General features: G+C 39.6%; 3 protein-coding genes across 4 annotated transcripts in view; 2 read left to right on the forward strand and 1 right to left on the reverse strand.

Moving 5' to 3' along the window:
- lhfpl7 (LHFPL tetraspan subfamily member 7) overlaps nt 1-6324 on the forward strand; it is a 128486-nt gene extending 122162 nt beyond the window's left edge. The window contains exon 3 of the mRNA XM_086309546.1: nt 3792-6324. Coding sequence (XP_086165672.1) covers nt 3792-4018 — 227 coding nt within the window. The 3' untranslated portion in view covers nt 4019-6324. The remainder of the gene's footprint in view (nt 1-3791) is intronic.
- A 44-nt stretch (nt 6325-6368) lies between these two features.
- spata22 (spermatogenesis associated 22) lies at nt 6369-9819 on the reverse strand. Of its 2 annotated transcripts, none has more exons than XM_086307568.1 (8): nt 9666-9819; nt 9392-9469; nt 8993-9130; nt 8587-8776; nt 7917-8286; nt 7686-7806; nt 7489-7586; nt 6369-6804 (listed from the first exon to the last, which is right to left on the reverse strand). In XM_086307568.1, exons 2-8 carry the CDS (start codon nt 9429-9431, stop codon nt 6613-6615), a joined length of 1149 nt encoding a protein of 382 aa, XP_086163694.1. In that variant the 5' UTR covers nt 9432-9469; nt 9666-9819; the 3' UTR covers nt 6369-6612. The 2 variants fall into 2 exon arrangements, with proteins under 2 accessions (XP_086163694.1, XP_086163695.1); XM_086307569.1 differs by having other exon boundaries at nt 9769-9810.
- A 3140-nt stretch (nt 9820-12959) lies between these two features.
- Nucleotides 12960-21003, forward strand: stip1 (stress-induced phosphoprotein 1). The gene is made up of 14 exons (XM_086309548.1): nt 12960-13106; nt 15706-15915; nt 16013-16154; nt 16473-16614; nt 16812-16977; nt 17093-17219; nt 17504-17606; nt 17967-18087; nt 18295-18391; nt 18486-18610; nt 18723-18759; nt 18873-18976; nt 19282-19454; nt 19542-21003. Exons 1-14 carry the CDS (start codon nt 13098-13100, stop codon nt 19612-19614), a joined length of 1629 nt encoding a protein of 542 aa, XP_086165674.1. The 5' UTR covers nt 12960-13097; the 3' UTR covers nt 19615-21003.
- The last annotated feature ends 61 nt before the right edge of the window (nt 21004-21064 follow it).

Raw genomic sequence — 21064 nt, forward strand, 5'->3', positions numbered from 1 at the left:
TCTGACAATAGTAGATTTCGTATTTCATCTGCTGAACTCAGGCATCCACGCGTAAATATGGCATATGAACTAAGCCAGTGATTTCTGTGTTAGGGGTCTGTGATGAAACTGATTCAGTGTCACGCTTGGGTGCCAGGTTATCACACACCTTCCTGCCCCACAATCCCATTCAATCTCTTTCTCTCATTCGCACCGCTGTGAACCTGTTTCACCGTCCCTGGGAGCAGCTTTCCATTTCTCGCTACACCACTGAGAAAGAGATTCAAGGTTAATTTAGTTCATTTAGTTGGTAGAAGCTATACCGAATCTTTGTATGGCAGTACAATACGTTCTGATCTGTTTTATTTAATTTTGTTTCCCTCATCTACAGCTACCTTTGCTGTAGACACACACACACAAACCTTCATAGGGAAAAAAAGAAGAATGCACATAAAGGTATTTGCTGTTTATTAGTCTACACAAAGGCCTCCGCAGCCTTGTAGCTACCTGTGAAACCAGGCCAGATTTCAGGAACAATGAAGTGTAGTGCTCTGCGATGCTTCTGGCTGCTTTGGCTTCTCCTAATCGTTATTTTACTCCCTCTGTCTGAATTCTGCACCCACTTCAAAGCTAATGAAGTGAAGAGTCAGGCAAGTTGGCAGTCATGAGAAACAGAACGCACGGAGTTTTCCAAGGACACTTTTTCCTTTCGTTCTTCTTCTTCTTCTTTTTTTTTTTTTTTTAAAGAAAAGACAAATATGAGTGCAAGTATTCTGAAGGGCAGCATTATGAATGGGACAATAATAAGCACTGGTTTGTTGCGAAGTACCTGCTTCTAACCAAATATCAGATTTGAGTGTTTGGGTTTTTTTTTCGTTACTTTGAAATAAGACAAAGGTCTAATTGGTTAAAGTGAATGCAGCGAGTGGGAGTTTTGCCATCTTACCCTTTAAAGTTTGTCGTGGTCTTCTTTTGAGTCTCTCTGGAACGTTTGCAATGAAACTGGGACACTTTAGTGACTTGAAGCCCTTCCACGATTCACTGTCTCATCATCTCTGAGTTATTATGATAGCCTCGCATACTCAGCAGCACTCATCTGATTGGGACTGACACACTCTCTCTACGCCTCTTCACTCTTATTCCTCTCCCTGGGAAAGAAGGCCTGGCTAAGCCGGTCTTTCCATGCCATCTTCTGCTCCGACAAATGCTGACTATGGGTTGATTGTAAACAGTCTGCTACTTGGGGGTACAAGGAGGTGAATGAAGTTGGCCTTTTACAGCTCAAGGGCAACATTGCACAGCTCATTAAAATCCCTGTATCTGAGCTAAATAACAAGAGAGTTTTCAGTTTTCTGCTTTTATGCGATTGCTTTTTGTTACTTCATTATACCAGCAGCTCAGATGTGTTCAGTTTGCCACGTTAAGGAGGCTTCCTAGTTGTGCATGCAATGAAAATGTTCGGCCTCTTTGCAAGCCATCATGGTGTCATGTCAGGTTCTTATATCACACTGTCCATTCCTCATAGGATTAGACCACTGAGGCGTGTAAGACCCCTTTGAAATTAAGCTCTTCCACGCTGCAGTGCAATCTAAAAGATTGTGTAATTTTTCTTACACAGACATGATTAGTCCACATTATTCACCCTGCATAGAGTTCAGTCTGTGCAGTTGGGTTAGAAATGAATTAAAACAAAGAATTAAACAGTGACGCTGCTTTCAATGCATCCCATTCTTCTTCACTGACAAAAACCTGCTGCCTTTAATACCCACAATGCAACTGGTGGGGTGAGAGATTTTGGTGTGTGTTGGCAGCAAATTTAGCTCTAAGCCTCTAAGCTCTAAGAAGCTCACTTATGTCCAAGGTACGAGTTGAGGAGGCTTTGTATCCTCTCAGTTTCCAGCTTTTCCCAGCTCTTGTTTTTACATATGGAGTCGTAAAGTTGTACACAGACTTTGATGTGTAAAATTGCTGGAAGCCCTTCTTAAGATGTTCTCTTTGCTTTAGATTTAAAAGACAAATTGATTCATTTTTAGTTATTCTCTGAATTAAGTTGCTTTTTTCTTTTGGCAGATTTTTTCCTCATCCCTCATTAAAAACTCGCAGAGATGGAGTCAGCCCAGGCTGCAGCTTATCTGATCCAGACACTTAGCCGCATTCTGTCCTGGTCTTATTGATAAAATCCAGCCCTCATTCTGCTCACCTGATACTTACTCGACGCTGCTTCCTGGATTTCATTCCTTTGAAATGCAGGCAGTGCTGTTGTTCGCGTACCCACCCTGGCTTTGTGTCCAGGTTTGCTCTGAATGCCATCATTTTCAGCGCTGTAGAGAAGCAGCCTTGGGTTGCAAACACACACGTGTGTGTCTTTGTGTTTCTTCCACAAAAGCTGAGAATACTTTGATAAAGAAGGTCATTAAAGTGTCATTAGCTTTGAGGTGTCGAGCCCCCACAGATAACACATGGGGAGCTGGGACGGCTGAGCTCCGAGAGAGAGGGACAACGGGATGCTTGACAAACCACACTCAGGAGATAGCTCGCCTTGACCTGTTCATGCTCCCTTCTTTGTGATTCCTTCTCATCGTTCTGATGTTTTTTTCCCCCTCCACAACAGTCATTCCCAGAGTCCCCAGTGTGCAACTAAAGCATCACTGCAAGCTTCCTCCCTCCTCATCCTTGTTGATGGCAACTGTTTGCTGCCCACACAAAGCATCGATTTGATACTCATACAGCTCCTGCATTGTAGCTCTCGTATGAGCATTGTTTCCCGCTGACCATGAAACTGCTGCCCTTGAAAGCAGAAAAACTGACATCTCCTAAAATCAATTTGGCGTAATAAAAGAAATGTTTGCTGTAGCTTTCTAGAAAGCTACCCACTTTGAGAAATCCAAGCTTTTCCTGTAACCCAGTGCTCCAAACCTGAAACAACTATGACACCTGGAATTGTAATGGAAATGCAGTGGGCACTCAGAATGACTAAGAGCAGCAGTGATAGCCCATAGCACAGTCGATAACTGCTTGGCAGCACGAGCTAGGAGACTTGACTCAATTTGTAAAAGTGAGCCACTCTCTGGCTGCATTGCTGCCGAGGATAGTGTCGCCGGAAAGCTGACCATCACAAAAGTGCAGAAGGGGACAGTTTTGTTTATTAAGGAGCGCCACAGCTTTACAGCGAGGAGTGCAAACTGATCTAAGGACACATGAATCATTTCTCACTGGAAGGTTTGGTCAATTACAGGTCATCTGTGCTTTTGTTGTTCAATACATTAAAAGCTCTGTTCTGCCACTGTTGGACTTTTAAAGCTGTCCAAGCTCATGATTCAGTTTTATATATGCAGCATATGGCAACAAATCAAAAATCTTACTGCAAATGGAGGCACTTCAGCACTGATGAAGTAGCTAAATTGCACACTTGAATCACAGAGAGACTGTTTCTGTAAAATCTCTACTGCCACCAAGTGGTTCCCATTTGGCATACAAGTGCACAAACAATACAATGCCATGTGCAGCCATCGGGATGTCAGAAACAAACAGCTATTCTCTCCATCCATTTTAACCAGTTTAGGGTTGAACAGAGCCATAGAGTGAAAGGTGTTGTACACCCTGGACAGGTTGCCAGTCTGTTGCAGGGCTACATCTTTTTCTTAGTGAGATTTTATATATAAAATATAAAGCACAGCAGGTCCCCTTTAAAATTGAAAACATTCATAAATCGGCATGCTTTTCATATGCATTTGTGTTAAATCTTTGCTCCACAAGTCTTCATAAGGCAGTGTACACCGTCTCACGCGTTTTGTCCTGTATCTTCTTTGCAGTGTTCATCATGGCGACCGGACTGCTGGTGTACCCTTTCGGCCTGAACTCCACACTGGTCCGGTCCTTCTGCGGAGACTCTGACATCTACTACGCTGGCGAGTGCCAGATCGGCTGGGGCTACATGCTGGCTATAGTGGGAGTCATGCTCACCGTCTTCTTGCCCTTTTTTGCTAAATATGCACCGAAGGAGCAGCTGTCCCCTACCCCGCTGCCCACGCTCTTATAGTTATGTCTTGTTTTTCTTCTCCTCTTCCTGACGATCCTCTCTAATCTGGGCTTAATGTCCCACGAAGACACCTGCATCGTGTTTTTTTGTTGTTGTTTTTTTTGTTTTAAAGACGATGCTGCTTGGGAAGCCCCCTCTGAGCAAGAACTAAAGCTGACGGCAGAAACAAGAAAACAAACCGTCTTCCTGCATCTCTTCGTTATTAATCCAGTCAATTTAAACGGGAAGTTTTCTGCTGTAACAATACTCTGCGGTTACGATTAGTGTTTTCCACTTCGACACATCTGTTTTCTTCCCGGCAGGTTTGGAGATGAAGCAGTCAGAAGATGCAAAGACTGATGAAACTGAGAAAATGACAGCAAACATAACAAATATGAAAAATATTAGGATTTCCTTTCCTTTCTTTTTTTTATGGTAAGAAACAAGTCAGCGTACAGTATGTAACATTCCAATGCAGACTGGAAGCATGAAAATAAGGGGCGGTATAACTCAAGCAATCGAATAATATTTCACTAAGAGGTTTTCAGAAACATTACATTTTGAAAACAGAGCCAACATGATCAATCAAGTGAAAAAAATCCACACGTCAGGACCTGCGTGTCTGGGTGTTTAGACTGTAAATACGTTGTGGATTTAACCGAGCTGATGTTTGAGCTTTCAGAACAACACTTTAATGAGAGAACGCTGAGGCTTTGAAGGATTTTTTTTTCTCCTCAGACTTTTTCTGCCTCCCGGTTTTTATGACCAGGCTAGCGAACCAGTGGGTGACGAGGAGACATCACAGCTTTCGAAGACATCGCTTTTTAGTAGCTGCTGCAAAGAACAGGACAAAACACACAGCACCAGACCTGCTGTGAGGACGAATGGAAAACTGTCTCTTCAAAGAGGCAACTCGTGATGACTAACGAGTAGCTGTTTCAGAATGGTGTTGTGATAAAAAAAAAAAAGATAAGATACTGCATCCCTTTTTGTCAATGTTTTTCCCCTCAGATCTATTTCGTGTAATGTAACTCGCTCGTTTTGTTCCGTCTTACAACACACAAAAACGAAAACATTTTAATTCAGGAACAAAATGATTGCAAAAGGCAAGGCCGTGCAGGAATTGTCTCTAAAGATGCATGATAAGATGGGCTTCGTCAACGGTGGGACTGATCTAGATTTTAAACATGATCTGACCAACTTGTGCCTTTTAACATAACCAAGACAAGTGTTTAATACGATTATCAGGTAATCATCTTTTTTCTGCTGAAAAATGTTGGATCCTGTTGTCTGATGTTATTTCTTATTCTAATTTTTTCCCCCCTCACAGCGTTACTCCTGTACTTGATGCAGTATGATCTCATTAACTTGAGAAAATGTTCTGGTGGAAAAAAAAGATGTCACTGAATCCTTGGAGATAATAAGAGAGAGAAGAGGGAGGGGAGGAAAAAAAAGGAAAAGCAGTGTACTTATGCCCTGAGACGTTTTTGCCAATTATCTGGAAGCGATAAATCACTTGAATTGCTGTATTAAGAGGTTGTGACATGCAGCTAACAGATTAATTCCTGGCATCCTTGTATTATGTGATTTAAAATAAATTTTGAGTGGTGGAGGAGGGAGCTGTACAAACTGAACTTTGGTTATCTCTGCAGAGCTCATGTGAAAACGTGGCTTAAAATAATTCCCTCCCTTAAATAAGCTAATGTGTTGGTGTGTTTTTATCAATCCATTCCTCCTTTTAAGCGTTGGCACCATTTCTGTCATGTTGCAAGGACAACATTTCTCCGCATCCTGTCCCCGTACACTGCCAGCTTCATCAAGCTAGACTCCCTTTTCTAGTGGGTGTTTGTGCGTATTCGTGTTTAATATTGGGTTGGAGTTTGATAATGGATTCAACTTTTGAAATAATTCCCAAATTTGGGTTCCCGTAAAGACATGAAGAAAATTACTGTGATTTTGTTGCCATATTCAAAAGATCAGGAGCCATCTGTTGGTATTGTATTGGACCTTATACTGTGCTCGACTGTGTGGGAATGACTGGCGTGACTGCACTGGACTTATTCCCCTCTTTGTTGAACCGTTGTGTGTAAAGTCTCGGCACTGGTGAAACTGTTTTTGCTAGAGTAGAATTTCTTGTTTTTTTCCATTGTGATGTTTGACTGTAAATAAACTAACTGTACTTGATATCACATGTTATTCCTAACTGCCCCGTTTTTCAAAGATATATTTTGAGATATTACCTCATCATGTCTGCTTTTACCTGAATTAACCTCTAAACAATGTTCTGCTGTTTTGTGAATTTTCTTTGTAATAAAAATATTTCGTAAGTTATAAAAAAAAAAATAAGAGAGGTTTTACTTTCCGGTTAGGTTTTGGTTAAATTATTATTTTTTTATTTAGGGATAAACGCAAAACAACATGAACACAAGCATGAGCTCAGCTGTTATAAAATACAAGTGAATGGAAACAGCACCCTCTACAGGTCAAAAACTTCAACAGTTTAAGTGTTAAAACTACTTGGGCTTGCAGCTAAAACCAATTAGAGAACACAGCACTGAGCTTGGCTCCTGCGTACACCCGAACACTGGTATGCTCTGCAGCTGCTGCTTTTCTGCTCAGACTTCACTGAGTGATTTGACCAGCGCCCGCATTTCTGCATCACAGGTTTTGACAGCTTCCTGAGCATTTCTCAGCTCTGAAGGCAGAGCCGGCCTCACAGACACACACATCAGGACATCTTTACTGCGGTCATAGTTACCCACACACCGATGGACCTGACCTCGGATCAGGCGGGGCAGTACCTGCTCCTGTTGGACCAGAGTCAAAAATGAGTCAGTGCTGTTTCATTTTTGGCAATAGTTTAAACATTTCAAACTGGTTTCAGCACATGTAAAAGCCTTTGTAAAGATTATGTACTTGTATGCACTTTTTTGAAAAAGAAAGTACAACCTCTTTCATTTCTAAGATTTTTATATATCTGATCTCTATTAGATCCTAAAATCAGATAAATCCAACCCCAGATAAAAAGTAACACTTGACATATTACACTTTTTGATGAAGACTAAGATAAAATGCAGGAGTAGTTTGTGGAAAGTGCACCAATACTGTTTCAAAGGAATTAAGAGTGCAAGTAGCAGCCAGTGCTGATAATCAAATGGATTTGATCAATGGATCATCAGTATGTGAGAGCAGACGTTTTGGCAGTTTGCAGGTTTGTCCATTCAGATGTGTGTTGCCACACAGCAGTGATTTTAGAGAAACAATTGTTGCTGCCCATCAATCTGTGAAGGGTCATAAGGTCATTTCCAGACAGTCCACCATCACATAGTGAGAAAGACTCAGTTAGTATGTTAAATTTTAAAGTTGCAGTAAGTTGCAACTGACCATGAAAGAGGCTTTACTTTCCTTTTCTGTATTGTGAACCATACTGTCCCTGTAAAACTCATTTTACATTCAAGCCACATTTGTTTGAATTTTTTTCCCCGACTCACATTTTCATAAAAGACACACTGCACAACCTCCTTCCCATCTCTCAGGAGGAAGTTCTTTGCTCCGTAGCGACCAACTGTGACCGCAGAGTCTAGAGTAGCTGAGGGGGAAGTGAAGCCTGTCAGATTAATGGTGTTTTTCTTCAAAAAAATAAAAATAAAACCAGTGAGAGCACAGCTGGGATAACAAATCAGCTCACCGAATATCTCAAATAAATAAGGCACTTTGTCTTTAAACTGACTCCAGTGCCTCATGCCATCAATAACTGCAGTCAGGATCCTCAGTGAGTGCTCGGTGGCTGGTTTCACTGGAAATGCTGCCTGCTCAACACACACAAATGTTGCATGGTTCAGCAAAAGTGCATTAAACATTAATTGAAACTTGTGGCTACCTGTCATAAACATATCATTTTTTTTGTATAAATTTCTACCTGAGTTGGAGTTGGTCGCAGAGTGTTTTGTGGATTTGAGCTCATTTTAACCTCAAAAGGGGATCTCAGTGGCTCAAAGCTGTTTGTAAATTTCCAGGCGTTCTTCTGTGGCTCCGGAGCATTAGCAGACTGCCTCCTGGGTGGTGGAACTGGAGGAGGAAAAGCTCTAGACTGCTGGGAATACTGATGCGTGAAACTGGGTGTTCCATAAGATGACTTCCGGCCCATCTGAGATAACCCTGTATGGGGCACTGGCTGGCTTTGTCCACTCTCGCTACTGCGAGGGCCCTGATATGTGCTCTGTCTGAAATTGATGACAGAGCTGGAATCCTGCTGTCCCAGTGCGTTGCTGGATTGTCCCATCACTGAGCTGAAATGAAAGCCCAGCATTCAACAAACAGTAGTCCCGTGACATGCTTTAAACTTTTAAAAAGATAACATTTGAATTTCTTTGGTCTCTGTCATCTAGGCACTAATTTAAGTGCCTATAAAATCACAGCTTAAACAAGAACCTTGAAGTGCAATGATAATATCCATGGTTCTGAAAACTTTTCCACATGTCATTATCACAGACCAATTCATCCAGTTAAATACCATGTGGGTATATTTTAGCAGTCTACATACATGAGCTATAAGAAAAGAGAGACGCTACATGATCAGTTAACGACACCTTTTCTCTTTAGCTTTGTATGGATGAGGTATGGGTCCATAGGCTCTAGTTGAAGGGGCAGGTCCAGGGGCAGGTCTGTTGCTGCCATACTGCTGGGCTGGAGCAGACTGTGAGTTGCTTTGTCTGTTCCACTGTTGGCTTTGAGAGACACCAGAAGGGGAACCTGAGACCTGGTAACACCCAAAGGCACCTAAACAAAAGGTCAATTCTCATAGGTAAACTATCACAACAAACAACAGCTTCTGTCTGTAGATGTGAAGGGTTATATAAATGACTTTACAATGCTAACCAATGTTCTAAAAACATGTAAACTCAAGCATACCTAAAAGCATGTTTAATTTTTCTGTGGATACACTGACATCTAGTGTCAGAAATAAAGCAGAAGCTTAGAGAATGAACAGTTCACCTGCTGGATTGTGAGATATGGCTGAGCTGGTGTTTGGTGTGTACTCGCTGTGGGAAAAGAATTCATTCTCAGAGGGAAGAGCTGTCAAAGGAACCCTGTTTCGTTTCTTCTGGTTAAAGAGCGGCACAGAGAGGCAGCCTGGAGAAAACGGCAGAGGAAAGACAAGTGAACGAACCACAGCGAATCATGATGCTTAATGACACCACATACTCACTGACTGTTCATTATTTAACCTATTTAACTGTGTACAGATAAACTCCACAGCTTGCTACACTTATCCATACACAAACGCTCTATCACACAACCTGGCTGGAGTCAAAGAAATCAATGACTATGAGGTGGAGGTGAATACACTGGTGTGCAGACTGTGAAGTTATTATTTATTTATTTTTTACCAACCTGATGTAGGCCTGGCCGCCTGGTTTTCCTGTCTCTTCATTGTACTTGCTTAGATTGAAGTTTATTTAACTGGCAGGACTTTTTAAGCAGGGAAAACAAAGGTAAAAGAAAAAGACCTTAAGCTTGGTTTTCTGTGTAGCGCTGGAGGTTAACTAACTTGGAAAGTAGTAAGCTAAGCTAATTTATCTTGCTCTGGCTCACTAGCTAATAAGCTAAGCTAGTCATACAGTTACTGCCTGAAAGTTCAAAGTGTCGTGCTTTTACAGAACCAAACCGTTTTCTGTGAAGATTCTACATAAATGACCAGGTCTTTGTTGGCGAAAACTTGACAAAGTATTACAAAAAAAAGGAAGACAACAGAAGTGAAAATTCAGCACCTCTGAAAGCGCCAAAACTCTACGGTGACAGGTGATGCCTTCACGGTCTATACGCAAGCTTGGACTTTGTAAACAGCCTGAAATAACGGAAAACACAGCTGGTCAAAAATAATTACCGTGACATCTATATTATTTGTGAGCTATTACCTTTTGTTTGTGATGTTTTTTGATCATCTGCTTTTGGCTGTTCTCTTATACACAAGAGGTCGCCACAGTGGATGGATCCACATATTTCATATCAGATATTTTTATTTTACACCGAATGTCATTTCCGATGCAACCCTCCCAGGGGGTTTGTATTCCTCCTTAAACCGGGAATCTTTTTTGTGTTAAGCACTGTAGCCCTTTTTTGGTAATATTGTATTCAAAATGATTATACATGTATTAGCTGTGGTCAGAATTTTAGATGCAATCAGGAAAGGTCATGAATGTCATGGTAATTTGTGGTTTTTAATCCTTTCTTTGAACTGTTCTTTTTCCAGCATCCCTTTTTTAATGACTTTAAAAAGTTTTAAGTTCTAATTTTTTGGGGGATTTTTTTCTAATACACACTGGTTCAAATGTGTACATACAGGCTCAAATACAAGAATACACCCACCCTGATATGGGTGAAAGGTTTGATAGCTGTCATCAACCATCTGTCATAATTCTGACTGAATTTTTAACCATAATTCTTGGCAAAATTGGTAGAATTTGTTAAATTAATTAAATTTAAAGTCATTAAAGATGTATGTAGTGGAATAATTCCACTCTGGAAAAACAGTTCTAAGAAATCATTAAACGTGCAAAGCTATTATCACATTCATGAGTGTATCTTCCGACCACAACTGCACGTGACATAATTTTTAAATTCCAGGTTAAAAATAATTCTAATAAAAACAGGTGATATTTTAATAGTTATTTGGCCGTCACCTGGTGCACATGTTATGTGTTATTATACCCATAATGATAAATAATAATATAATGATAAATTAGAATATTTGCAGCAATGATTAAAAAGCAAAGTTTTTCTGTTATGTTTTGCTTCAGAAGCTTCAAAAGTTCACATTTATGCACTATAATTGTTGTCAATCATTAACAATAAATAGGAATCAAAGTTTAATTTGACCTAGATAAAAACTGACCTTTAGGCTGTCAGGCTGGCCTTTATTTAACCAACTTGTATTACCTCTACAGACATAAATTACATTACTGCACATTCATTAGGAAACTATAACAGCAATATGATGACTGCAGGTGTTTTGTCCTTTAAGCAAAGTGAAATTTTACATTCATGTTGTTAAGATCACAATAGTTGCAACATTATTATCCTCACAACAAAAGATGAATATGACTGAATTCTGGATGTGCAGAACATGACTGCAGTGGAATATAAAGCAAGTCACGACTCAGTGAAGGGAAATAAACATGCAGATTATAACATGATTAGCATTTCACACAAGCGGAGACAGAAACAGTAGGATGTGTGTGTATTTGTGTGATAACAGCAATCTGTTTACCCCTGTCTTCCAGTAGATGGGGGAGTGAGACAAAGAGCAAACTAACAGCCAGCGGGCTTCCTGTGTTACTTTTTAAACCTACTTCCACACACAGCTGTCATTCATTTCTCTTAGTGTGCTGTTTACCACAGGAAAACATGGATTTCTCATCCTTACCCAAATCCAAAGAACTAGAATGTAAAATTTGCGTTATAAGCTTCGCCTCATTTGCTAAAGTCTTTGTCATGGTGAAATGTGGATGCTATCAGTCCTGGTGGTGTTTCAGGAGATGAAAATCAAATGAAAATGAGGCCATCTTGGGGTGAGTGCAGAAGAAAAGACGCGGGCAAAGGTTTAAAGCAGTGCCATCTCTGCTCTTGGTTTTGTGTAGTGCCTGAGGCTCAATGTGCTGTGAGTTCGAAGGCCACCTTTTGATCTTGGCTTCTATGTTTTGACTTTTCTGGCTTTGTGAATCCATAGCAACAGCAGCACCGATGGTCTATTCAGAATGTCTTCCACGTCCTCTTGATCCATTGAGAAACTCTTTGATCAACAGATAATTTGTGAAGTTGAGACTTTATTCCAGGTGAGAAAAAAAATCCTAATCATTTCAGCAGAGCTGAAATGATTTTTTCTGGGATTCCATAGAGACAGTGACAGTGCAAATGTTTAAAAGCAATTGGAAATGAAATATTTACTGGGATTTGTTCATACATGTTTACTAGGATAATATAATACTGTTGCTGATGAATTCAGAATCCCACAGTTTATAATGAATAAGGGCAAAAAACCTCTATCTAGTTCCCTATTGTAAAATCCTGTTTCTAAAAGGTTATGGATTTAAAAAAAACACAGAGCAACAAATTAAACAAGAAAGAAAGAAATAGGTTTTGGCCTCTTTATGGAAGAGCTTACAACTAGTCTTTCTGAATAAAAATGGGGATGGTTTATTACCCTGCAAAAGTCCACTGGTCCAAATAGTTAAACGATTTAAGAGTAAAATGGCAAAAGAGATTTCATCAGTAGCAGGAATGTCAAACATAAAGCCAAGGTGACCAGTTTTGGCCCAGCAATGGGTGTGCCATAAATTTTGAGCTTTTAAAACTGTGTGTTTCAAAAATGTTACACCTTGTCCAGCTGATAAAGAGCTCCCCCACACAGACCTGTCAGGCACTGAAAACATAGGGCGGAGGGGAGCAGGCCCCAAAGTGTAAAGATAAAGATCCCAAATAGAATGTTAAAAGAAGAGGCAATTACAACATAACAAATCCCAGCTTCACTGTAGTCATGTTGATTGCATGCACATTTTTTCTTGACCTTTTCCATAGCACCCCAGCTTTTTTTTCTTTCTTGGAAACAGGGATCTCACACAGTCCAACCTAATCACTAAACAGCAGACTCATTAACTCGTAGCCTAGTGCAACTGTGGGTCAGTAACCCTGAGGTTTTGTCTTGGACATTGTCTGCATGTGGTGTTTATCTGTTTTAGTGTGCCAAAGATAAATAGATACAAACATCACAGGCTTTAAATAAGTTGCTGGTCTAAATAATATTTTTGAATGAATGTTAATTCATGTTAATATGTTTATGCCCTCACTTCCAACCACTTCCTCATCTCTGTGCTGCACAGAGAGCCAGTAACACATCTTGTGTAACGTAGCACCGGGTTTTCGCTCATCTTCTGGAAGTTTCAGCTACGGTGCTATATATGTTCCTCAGATTCCCCTCACGGGTACACTCATCTGGAAGCTGATTACGGATTTTCTACCTCCCAAACTGGCAACCTGCATGTTGTTGAGGGGGAGGCGCTAGTTCACAGTAGTTTCTGGAAAGGAACCTCATGCTTACACCATGGAGAAAGTGAGTGTCCTGCTACTTATTTAATAACTATGACTTTCTAATTGGCATATGTAAGACATATTTGTGTATTCATTTGAGTTGCTTTAGGCTAACATTTCTTTACAATAATTTGGAGGTCGGAGAGGTTAGTCAGCTCTTTACACTGACCGTTCACTGTTTGCTAGTTAGCTTAGCGTAATCTCTTTAGTAAGGTGTTGTAGTCATTTGGGCTTGCCGTTTTCACCCGTCACGGAACATTTTGACGGTACTAAACTGTAGTGTTGCTTAACTTAACTTGAATTTATTGAGAAATTAACTTGAATGTTTATTTGCGCAAGGTTGTGTCTCACTTGTGATAGCACACGACAAGGTTAGCTAACTGTTAAGCTAACGTGCGGCAACTTAATTTGTCACACTTGCTTTTTACGTAAAATTATCCCTGTAAGGTTTGCCTGCCGCTGTTGCCAATGGATAGTGTAGGCTCGGTCTTGTAAACCAGCCTTCTAGCCTTCTGCAAACATGGGCAAAATACAACTTACCAAATCTCAGTCAAACGGCTATCTTTGGCTCACAACGTGAACATTATCAGTATGTCAGGATAAGAAAAAACAGAGAGCCTTTATTTTATTAAGAAACAAACAAACCAATCCTCTGTAACCCATTTATAAAACGAAAGCAGACGACTGTTAGCTTAAATTGCAGCATTCGGTCTGTAAGCACATGCTGCAGGAGTATTTTTGGATTAGCTTCAGTGGTGCCATCGGCAGTCTGCACTCACACCGGAGGATCATTCTAGATGCACACACAGGCGAAGCTGTCATGGCTACAGCCGCATGTTGTCGTCAGCTGCCGCGTCCTCTCGAACGTTCTGCATAACAGCTCAGATATGAAATCCATTCATATCTGAGCTGTTTTATTACTTAAAAACTACTGTTGCGCTCAGACTCGGTAACCTATTTGTCCAGCATAAAATCAATAAGTGTGGTGCACGTTAGAAGTCAAAAGAGGGCACTGCCTAGTTAGAAATGTGCTGATGTTGCGAGGAATTCGTCCATGAGTTTAATTATTTTATTATTATTTTTTTTTAATTTAACCTTTTTGTATTTTCTGGATAACGCTAAAATAAGAATTATTACATTAAGGATTTGACACATTGTGAAAGTAAGACTTGATGCATGCCTCAAGTTTCTTGATCAGCATTCACCATGGTGCAACACATCTACAGGTTTCATTTTCATTTTGGACCGACTTAGTAAAGATTATATGTGGATTCTTACAACTATATGCACATTGTTTACACCCTAACTAAAATGACTAGACTGTGATTACTTGATGCTTCACACGATGTATCCAAGTGAAGTGTTTGGTCAACAACTGGACCTTGGTGATATAATCAGCTGTCCCTTGCTTAAAGCTCCATAATATTTACTGATTATTCACCTTTTTTTTTTTTTTTTTTTATTAATTTTTTGACAAAACCAAACCCTACAGCACTGCAGGGGATTGTGGTGTAGCTATGTTATTTCAGACTGGATTAGGTCTAATGACTGCTAGGGAGAAAGTTGTGCCACATAACACTTGAAAGTTGTTTTTTTTTTCATTTTTTTTTTACCGTGGCTAGTTGTTAGTGGACTTGAGTTTTATCAGACAGTTTTCAAGAGGAGCCAGCAGGGAGTGAGAAAACCTTTTTGGAGTAGCGTGGTGCTCCTTTCTTCTTGGCATGTCATTGATTCTGTTAGATTCAGAGGAGGTGCAGCGGGGTTACTTCTCAAACTGTAACAAGCAGCTTTAATTGACAAAGGGTGTACAGTATATTGACAACCTTTTTTTCTTTAGCATTGTCAGTAGGGCTGTGCAATATGACCAAAATCTCATATCCCGATATAAGAATTCTATCGTCCCGATAACGATATAAATCACACAAATGTAACATATTCTGTGAATCTCGGGCAGCTCGACTTGCGGGAAGTGTTTCCAGCTGCGCCTCATGTAGCTGGAGTCGAGTGTTTTAACAGATGCATGAAACTATACATTTTTAGACATAAGTTGTAACTGCCGCCGTTTTCTTTGTATTTATTACACGGCGTGCTGCGGGGAAAAGCCTGTTCTAACGTTTGAGCCACTACAGTGACCATCAAAACGATGAAAAAATATTGCCATAAACAGTTTATTTTGTGACACCACGAAACAAACGATAGCATAAAATGAAACGATCGTCATCTGATATATCGTTATATGAACAGCCCTAATTGTCAGTATGCTTTGCTTTTGTATTCACTCTGGCTTCCTGCAGAGAAAACTTTTAGAATAATATACTTCTAGCTATCTAACCTCTGTTTTAGTTTTAAAAGAAAAAAAAAATCATTATTTGTAACTGAAACAAAAGTGGGTTTACACCTGCTTGCTGTGAGGCAGGCCTCATTTTCAGGTTAATGTGGTAACAAAATAAAAACACATTTTCTCTCTGCAAGACTTCTGCACCTGTTTGACCCGAACAGCTGAATGATTGTCAATTCCTTTTTCACTTCTGCCAGTAGCAGCTGTGAAGGATTTATTCTTGGAGCAGCAGAGCTGCAAAACAGAGGTTTTGTTAACATGTCTGTCTGTCTGTGCTTCATAGGCTTCAGCATTGAAAGACCAGGGAAACAAGGCGCTGAGTGCTGGAAATGTCGATGAGGCCATACGTTGCTACACCGAAGCCTTGAGTCTTGACCCATCCAACCATGTCCTGTTCAGTAACCGCTCAGCTGCCTATGCCAAGAAAGGCAACTATGAGAATGCTCTCCAGGATGCCTGTCAGACTATCAAGATCAAGCCTGATTGGGGGAAGGTGAGATGTCCTTTTTTATGCCGTTGATTTGTTGACAGAATATATAGTTATTAAAATTGAGGAGACAGTCTAAAATATTTGAAATGTGATCAACCAGGGCTACTCCCGTAAAGCTGCTGCATTGGAATTTCTTGGCCGATTGGATGATGCTAGAGTAACTTACCAAGAGGGACTCAGACAGGAGCCAAGCAATCAGCAACTAAAGGATGGGCTGCAGAACATTGAGGCCAAGCTTGCAGGTAAAGACTGGATTGTGTTTTTGTTTAGAGCTACACAGAAATGAGGCATGTGAGTCACTTTTTGTTTCTGTGTGGGTAGAGGATTTTGTGATGGCTGCTGACAGCATCACTGAAGTGAAAATGCATTTTTTGAGCTTAGGTTTTCAAAATGAAGGAGACAGTCCACTTGCGTTTGGAGTGTTTTTAATCAGACTGTGGGTAAATACTACAAGTTACAGAAAGATAAAAGCTAGTGAATTTAATCCCATAACAGTTTGAATATTTGTGAAAAAAAAAATCTTTGTGACCACCAATCAACACAGACTTTTTCTTCACCAGAGAAAACAATGATGAATCCCTTTGCCATGCCCAACTTGTATCAGAAGCTGGAGAGTGATCCTCGGACTCGTGAGCTGCTGGCAGATCCCAGCTACAGAGCACTGCTAGAGCAGCTCAAGAGCAAACCATCTGAGCTTGGAACGTATGTGCATTTTCAAAAACAATCTGCAGATTTAACTCAAGTTTTAAGTAATCTGGGTTACTTTTATTATATTTAGAATTTGTCAAAAGTTCTGGAATAGTAATGAAAAGTGTATAATGGGAGCACAAAGTTATGAAGGTTATTTAAGATTTATTTCCAAAATGTGAATCGGCTCTTATTCCTCTTGTCATCGTCAGGAAGCTGCAGGATCCCAGAGTGATGACTACTCTCTCTGTGCTTCTTGGACTAAACCTCTCTGAGATGGAGGAGGATGAAGAGCCAACTCCTCCTCCTCCCGCAAAACCCAAAGAGACTCAGCCGCCACCTCCCAAAGAGGAAGACCTCCCTGAAAACAAGAGAAAGGTAAATAATCTAATGTTGTTGCATTTTGTTTTTGTTTGTTTTTTAAAACATCCAACCTTCTGATTAGTCCATAGTCTGAGTTTTGTTCATCCTTAATTTCATATTTTTTAAACAGGCCTTAAAGGAAAAGGAGCTTGGGAATGCTGCATATAAGAATAAAGACTTTGAAACGGCACTGAAACATTATGAAGAAGCGATTAAACACGACCCAACAAACATGACTTACATATCTAATCAAGCAGGTATATTTTCTCAGATATTAAACATTTACTAACCTCATACAAACTTTTCATCTATATTTTACAGTCCCTGCATTATCAGGGGCTGTAACATCTAGCCCTTTTAACTGAATCTGGGAATATCCTCCAGAATGTGGCTGTGTGACTGTAACATAAACAGTTATGATATAAACTATAAATGAATACACAGTAATATAAATACAGTTTTTAGTTTATCTAACATGACGTAAAATGGTTAATGTATTCTATTTGTGTTTAACATGTGCTTGTATTTGTTGTCATTTCAGCTGTGTACTTTGAGAAGGGAGATTTTGACAAGTGCAGAGAGCTGTGTGAGAAAGCCATTGATGTTGGCAGAGAGAACAGAGAAGACTACAGACAAATTGCTAAGTGAGTTCTTTTATTTTACTGGTGATACATTTCTGGTGGAACAAAGATAGCCTTTTACTTTTTCACGATTGTTTTGAGATCTTACGGAAATTATGAAACAGGTTTTAGCCTACAGAAAATGTTTAGTCTGATAGGAATGAAAACCACATACATCTGTGTGGGTGTACTTCCCACATCAGAAATCAAAAACACTGAATGGGGCCACTTAGTGACCAGTAGAGAAACACTGTGAATTGTAGTGTCAAGGAAGCAGTGTTGTACTGACTAACTTTCCACCTGAGTGGCTTTTATTAAAGTTGCGTAAACAAATGATCTTGACTATCTGTAATAACATGCTTGCTATAATCTGTCTCCTCATAGGGCCCTGGCTCGAATTGGCAACTCGTACTTCAAGCAGGAAAAGTACAAAGAAGCAATTCAGTATTTCAACAAGAGTTTGACAGAGCACCGAACTCCTGACGTGTTGAAGAAGTGTCAACAGGTGCAGTAGTCCAGATAGTTAATAAATGGATTAGCTAATGTTGTCAAGAGTTGGCACAGTAAAAAATAATAATACCACATTAGCAAAATGATTTTTAATGTCTATAATTAACTGAAATTTTGAATGTAAAGAAAAACATAGTGTATACTTGGTATACAGTACCTGAACTGAAGTTCACTTACCATGACTTTGTAATTGGTTTTGCAGGCAGAGAAGATTTTGAAGGAACAGGAGAAACTAGCCTATATCAACCCAGAGTTGGCCCTGGAAGAGAAGAGCAAGGGCAACGATGCCTTCCAGAAAGGTTTGTAATAGTTGCAGTGCTTTCTGCTCGACTGCCATTTCTTCTTTTTTCTTCGAACTTGCACAAAGATGAGCTTGTCTTTTCTTTTTCACAGGAGACTACCCCTTAGCCATGAAACATTACACTGAGGCCATCAAGAGAAACCCTAATGATGCCAAACTCTTCAGTAACAGAGCTGCCTGCTACACAAAGCTGCTGGAGTTTCAGCTTGCCCTGAAGGTATAGCACATCCTTTCCAAGTAGGAGTTCATGTGAATCTAATGTAATTTATGCATACCTCTGCATTTATTGTGCATTTAAGACTAACCATGAGAATCTTTTATCTTGTCAGGATTGTGAAGAGTGCATCAAACTAGAGCCCACCTTCAGTGAGTAATAACTTTTATATTAATTACATTTTTGCCTTTTGCCTGAACTGTATCATCTAGAATTATGTCAGTTTATTGTAATTTTACAAATAGTTTATGACATTTGTTCACAGTAAAGGGCTACACACGTAAAGGAGCTGCTCTGGAGGCCATGAAAGACTATTCCAAAGCTATGGATGCATACCAGAAGGCTCTAGAGCTTGACTCTTCCTCAAAGGTATTTTACAGGATATTATACGCTTCAAAAAATGTGGACTTGAGTAGAAAAGATATCTCAGAAAAGAGAATTTTTTTTCTCTATACTTCTGCTACATGTTTGCTGGTTGACACAGTAGTTAGTTGTCCAATCACTTTTGAATCAAAAAGAATTGATTACATTTTTTTTAACTAAACAGATTTGTGTGTTGGAAATGTGAAGAGAGCAGACTGATGAATGAAATGTGGTAATGTCAGATATAACTGTATTTCTAATGCGTGAACAGTGAGCGACAAAAGACTGAATTGAATTCTTTCCACTTTCAGGAAGCCTCAGAAGGCATTCAGCGCTGCATGGTAAGTCAGGCCATGAGGAATGACAGCCCTGAGGAAGTGAAGAAAAGGGCCATGGCTGATCCAGAGGTGCAGCAAATTATGTCTGACCCAGCCATGCGTATGATCCTTGAGCAGATGCAGAAGGACCCACAGGCCCTTAGCGAGTAAGTTTGACAGCTTTACCTCCAATGCAGTTTGCATTTTAACTGTATAGTACAGATTTGTAGTAATTTTGTTTGTTTGTTTTTCAGCCACTTAAAGAATCCAGTTATTGCTCAGAAGATACAGAAACTCATCGATGTTGGACTGATAGCCATTCGTTAATGGGAGACATGAGCCACAGCTGTTAAACCCTCCAAAATGAAACTTCTTTTACTTATTCTTTCTTTCTTCTTTCTCTTTTTTTTTTTTTTTTTTTTTTTTTTTTTTCTCTCTTTTCTTTGCCTTCAAATCCAACATATTATCTTCCTGTTCTCACTAAGACTGTATGTGTTTGGTTTATTATTATTTTTTTATATATATTTTTTTTTATAAAGTTTCACAAGTTTAAAATTGTTTTGATCAAAGCAAGTTTCATCTGGAAAGCTTCAGACTCCAGATAACTTTAAGAAAAGAAATTGGATTCATGTGTACGGGTGTTTTTAATACATCTAAAAATAATAATAAAACGATGCAGTACACCGTCATGTTCGGTGTTTAAAGGGCAAATCCATCCTCAGGCTTTTCTCATTTTCCTAGTGGTTCATGATTTAAAGACAGCAGAAAAGAGAAGAGTAAAAATCACTCCAAATAATGATTATAATGTGCAGCACATCTCAAATTGAAGTTGTCCCTGACCTTTGTATTGTCAACTTTAAGGTTTAATTAAATACGGTGCTTTTATGTTGAAACGCCGAATTCGCATTCCTTGGCGCTTCCTCTTCTGGTCATTTCCTACACCTCAAGTGCAAAGTTTAATCCAATCCCTTTTAACACCTAAATGCACGTGTGAGACTCTTAAAAACATATTAAACGTTATTATGATTTGGACGCGTATCATCTACAGCTGTCTCTAAGCAACAGCACAATTTAGTCATTAGATTGGAACAGATGGTGATTAAGTGTAAATGGATTTTAAAGATGGTCTGAATGTGATAGTTAAAGGGTGGATTTACCTTTCAGTGCTAGCACATGCTGGATGAGTGTGTTGACTTGTGCGTTAACTTAGATTAACCCCATTGCACCCTGTCACAACTTGCTAATGTGCATCACACCCAGCAAAGTCGTTTTGCTTTATCTTTGCACATACTGCTGTTACATGTCCTCTCTGTGACAGCTCAGCTTTTTTTTTTTTTTTTTTTCTTTTTTTTTTTTCTTGTCTTTCCTCTGAAAAGAAAAGTTATACTTCTAACTAACATTCTGCCACAATTTTGCCAATTTGTGGCTTCAGATACCTCAAAGTTACAACATTGTCATAGTATCTTTGTGCTACGGTTTCCAAGAGGGACTCAAATATTCTATTGTAATGCCTTTTGTTTCCACACATACACAGTAGAATAATAAAATGTAGTTATTTGTGCAGCACAGCAACGAAATAGGGCATTTCTATCATTCAAGTCCCCATTGTAATCATAAAGTACACACATCTCACATGATGTAAACAGAATTGTCCATGGAAGTGTAATGTACTAATGGAAACCAGTTGTACTGTGAAATATACAGTATCTGAATGTATCTTGAAAGGAAGTGGTGGCTTTTTTTCATGACGCTGAGTCGGCAGATGGGTAGACCTACA

The sequence above is a fragment of the Aulonocara sp. 'chitande type north' Nkhata Bay genome, linkage group LG10 (assembly GCF_057382095.1).
Source record: "Aulonocara sp. 'chitande type north' Nkhata Bay isolate Kocher_YH1m ecotype deep benthic linkage group LG10, A_spYH_male_GT1.1, whole genome shotgun sequence".
Classification (NCBI taxonomy): Eukaryota; Metazoa; Chordata; class Actinopteri; order Cichliformes; family Cichlidae; genus Aulonocara; species Aulonocara sp. 'chitande type north' Nkhata Bay.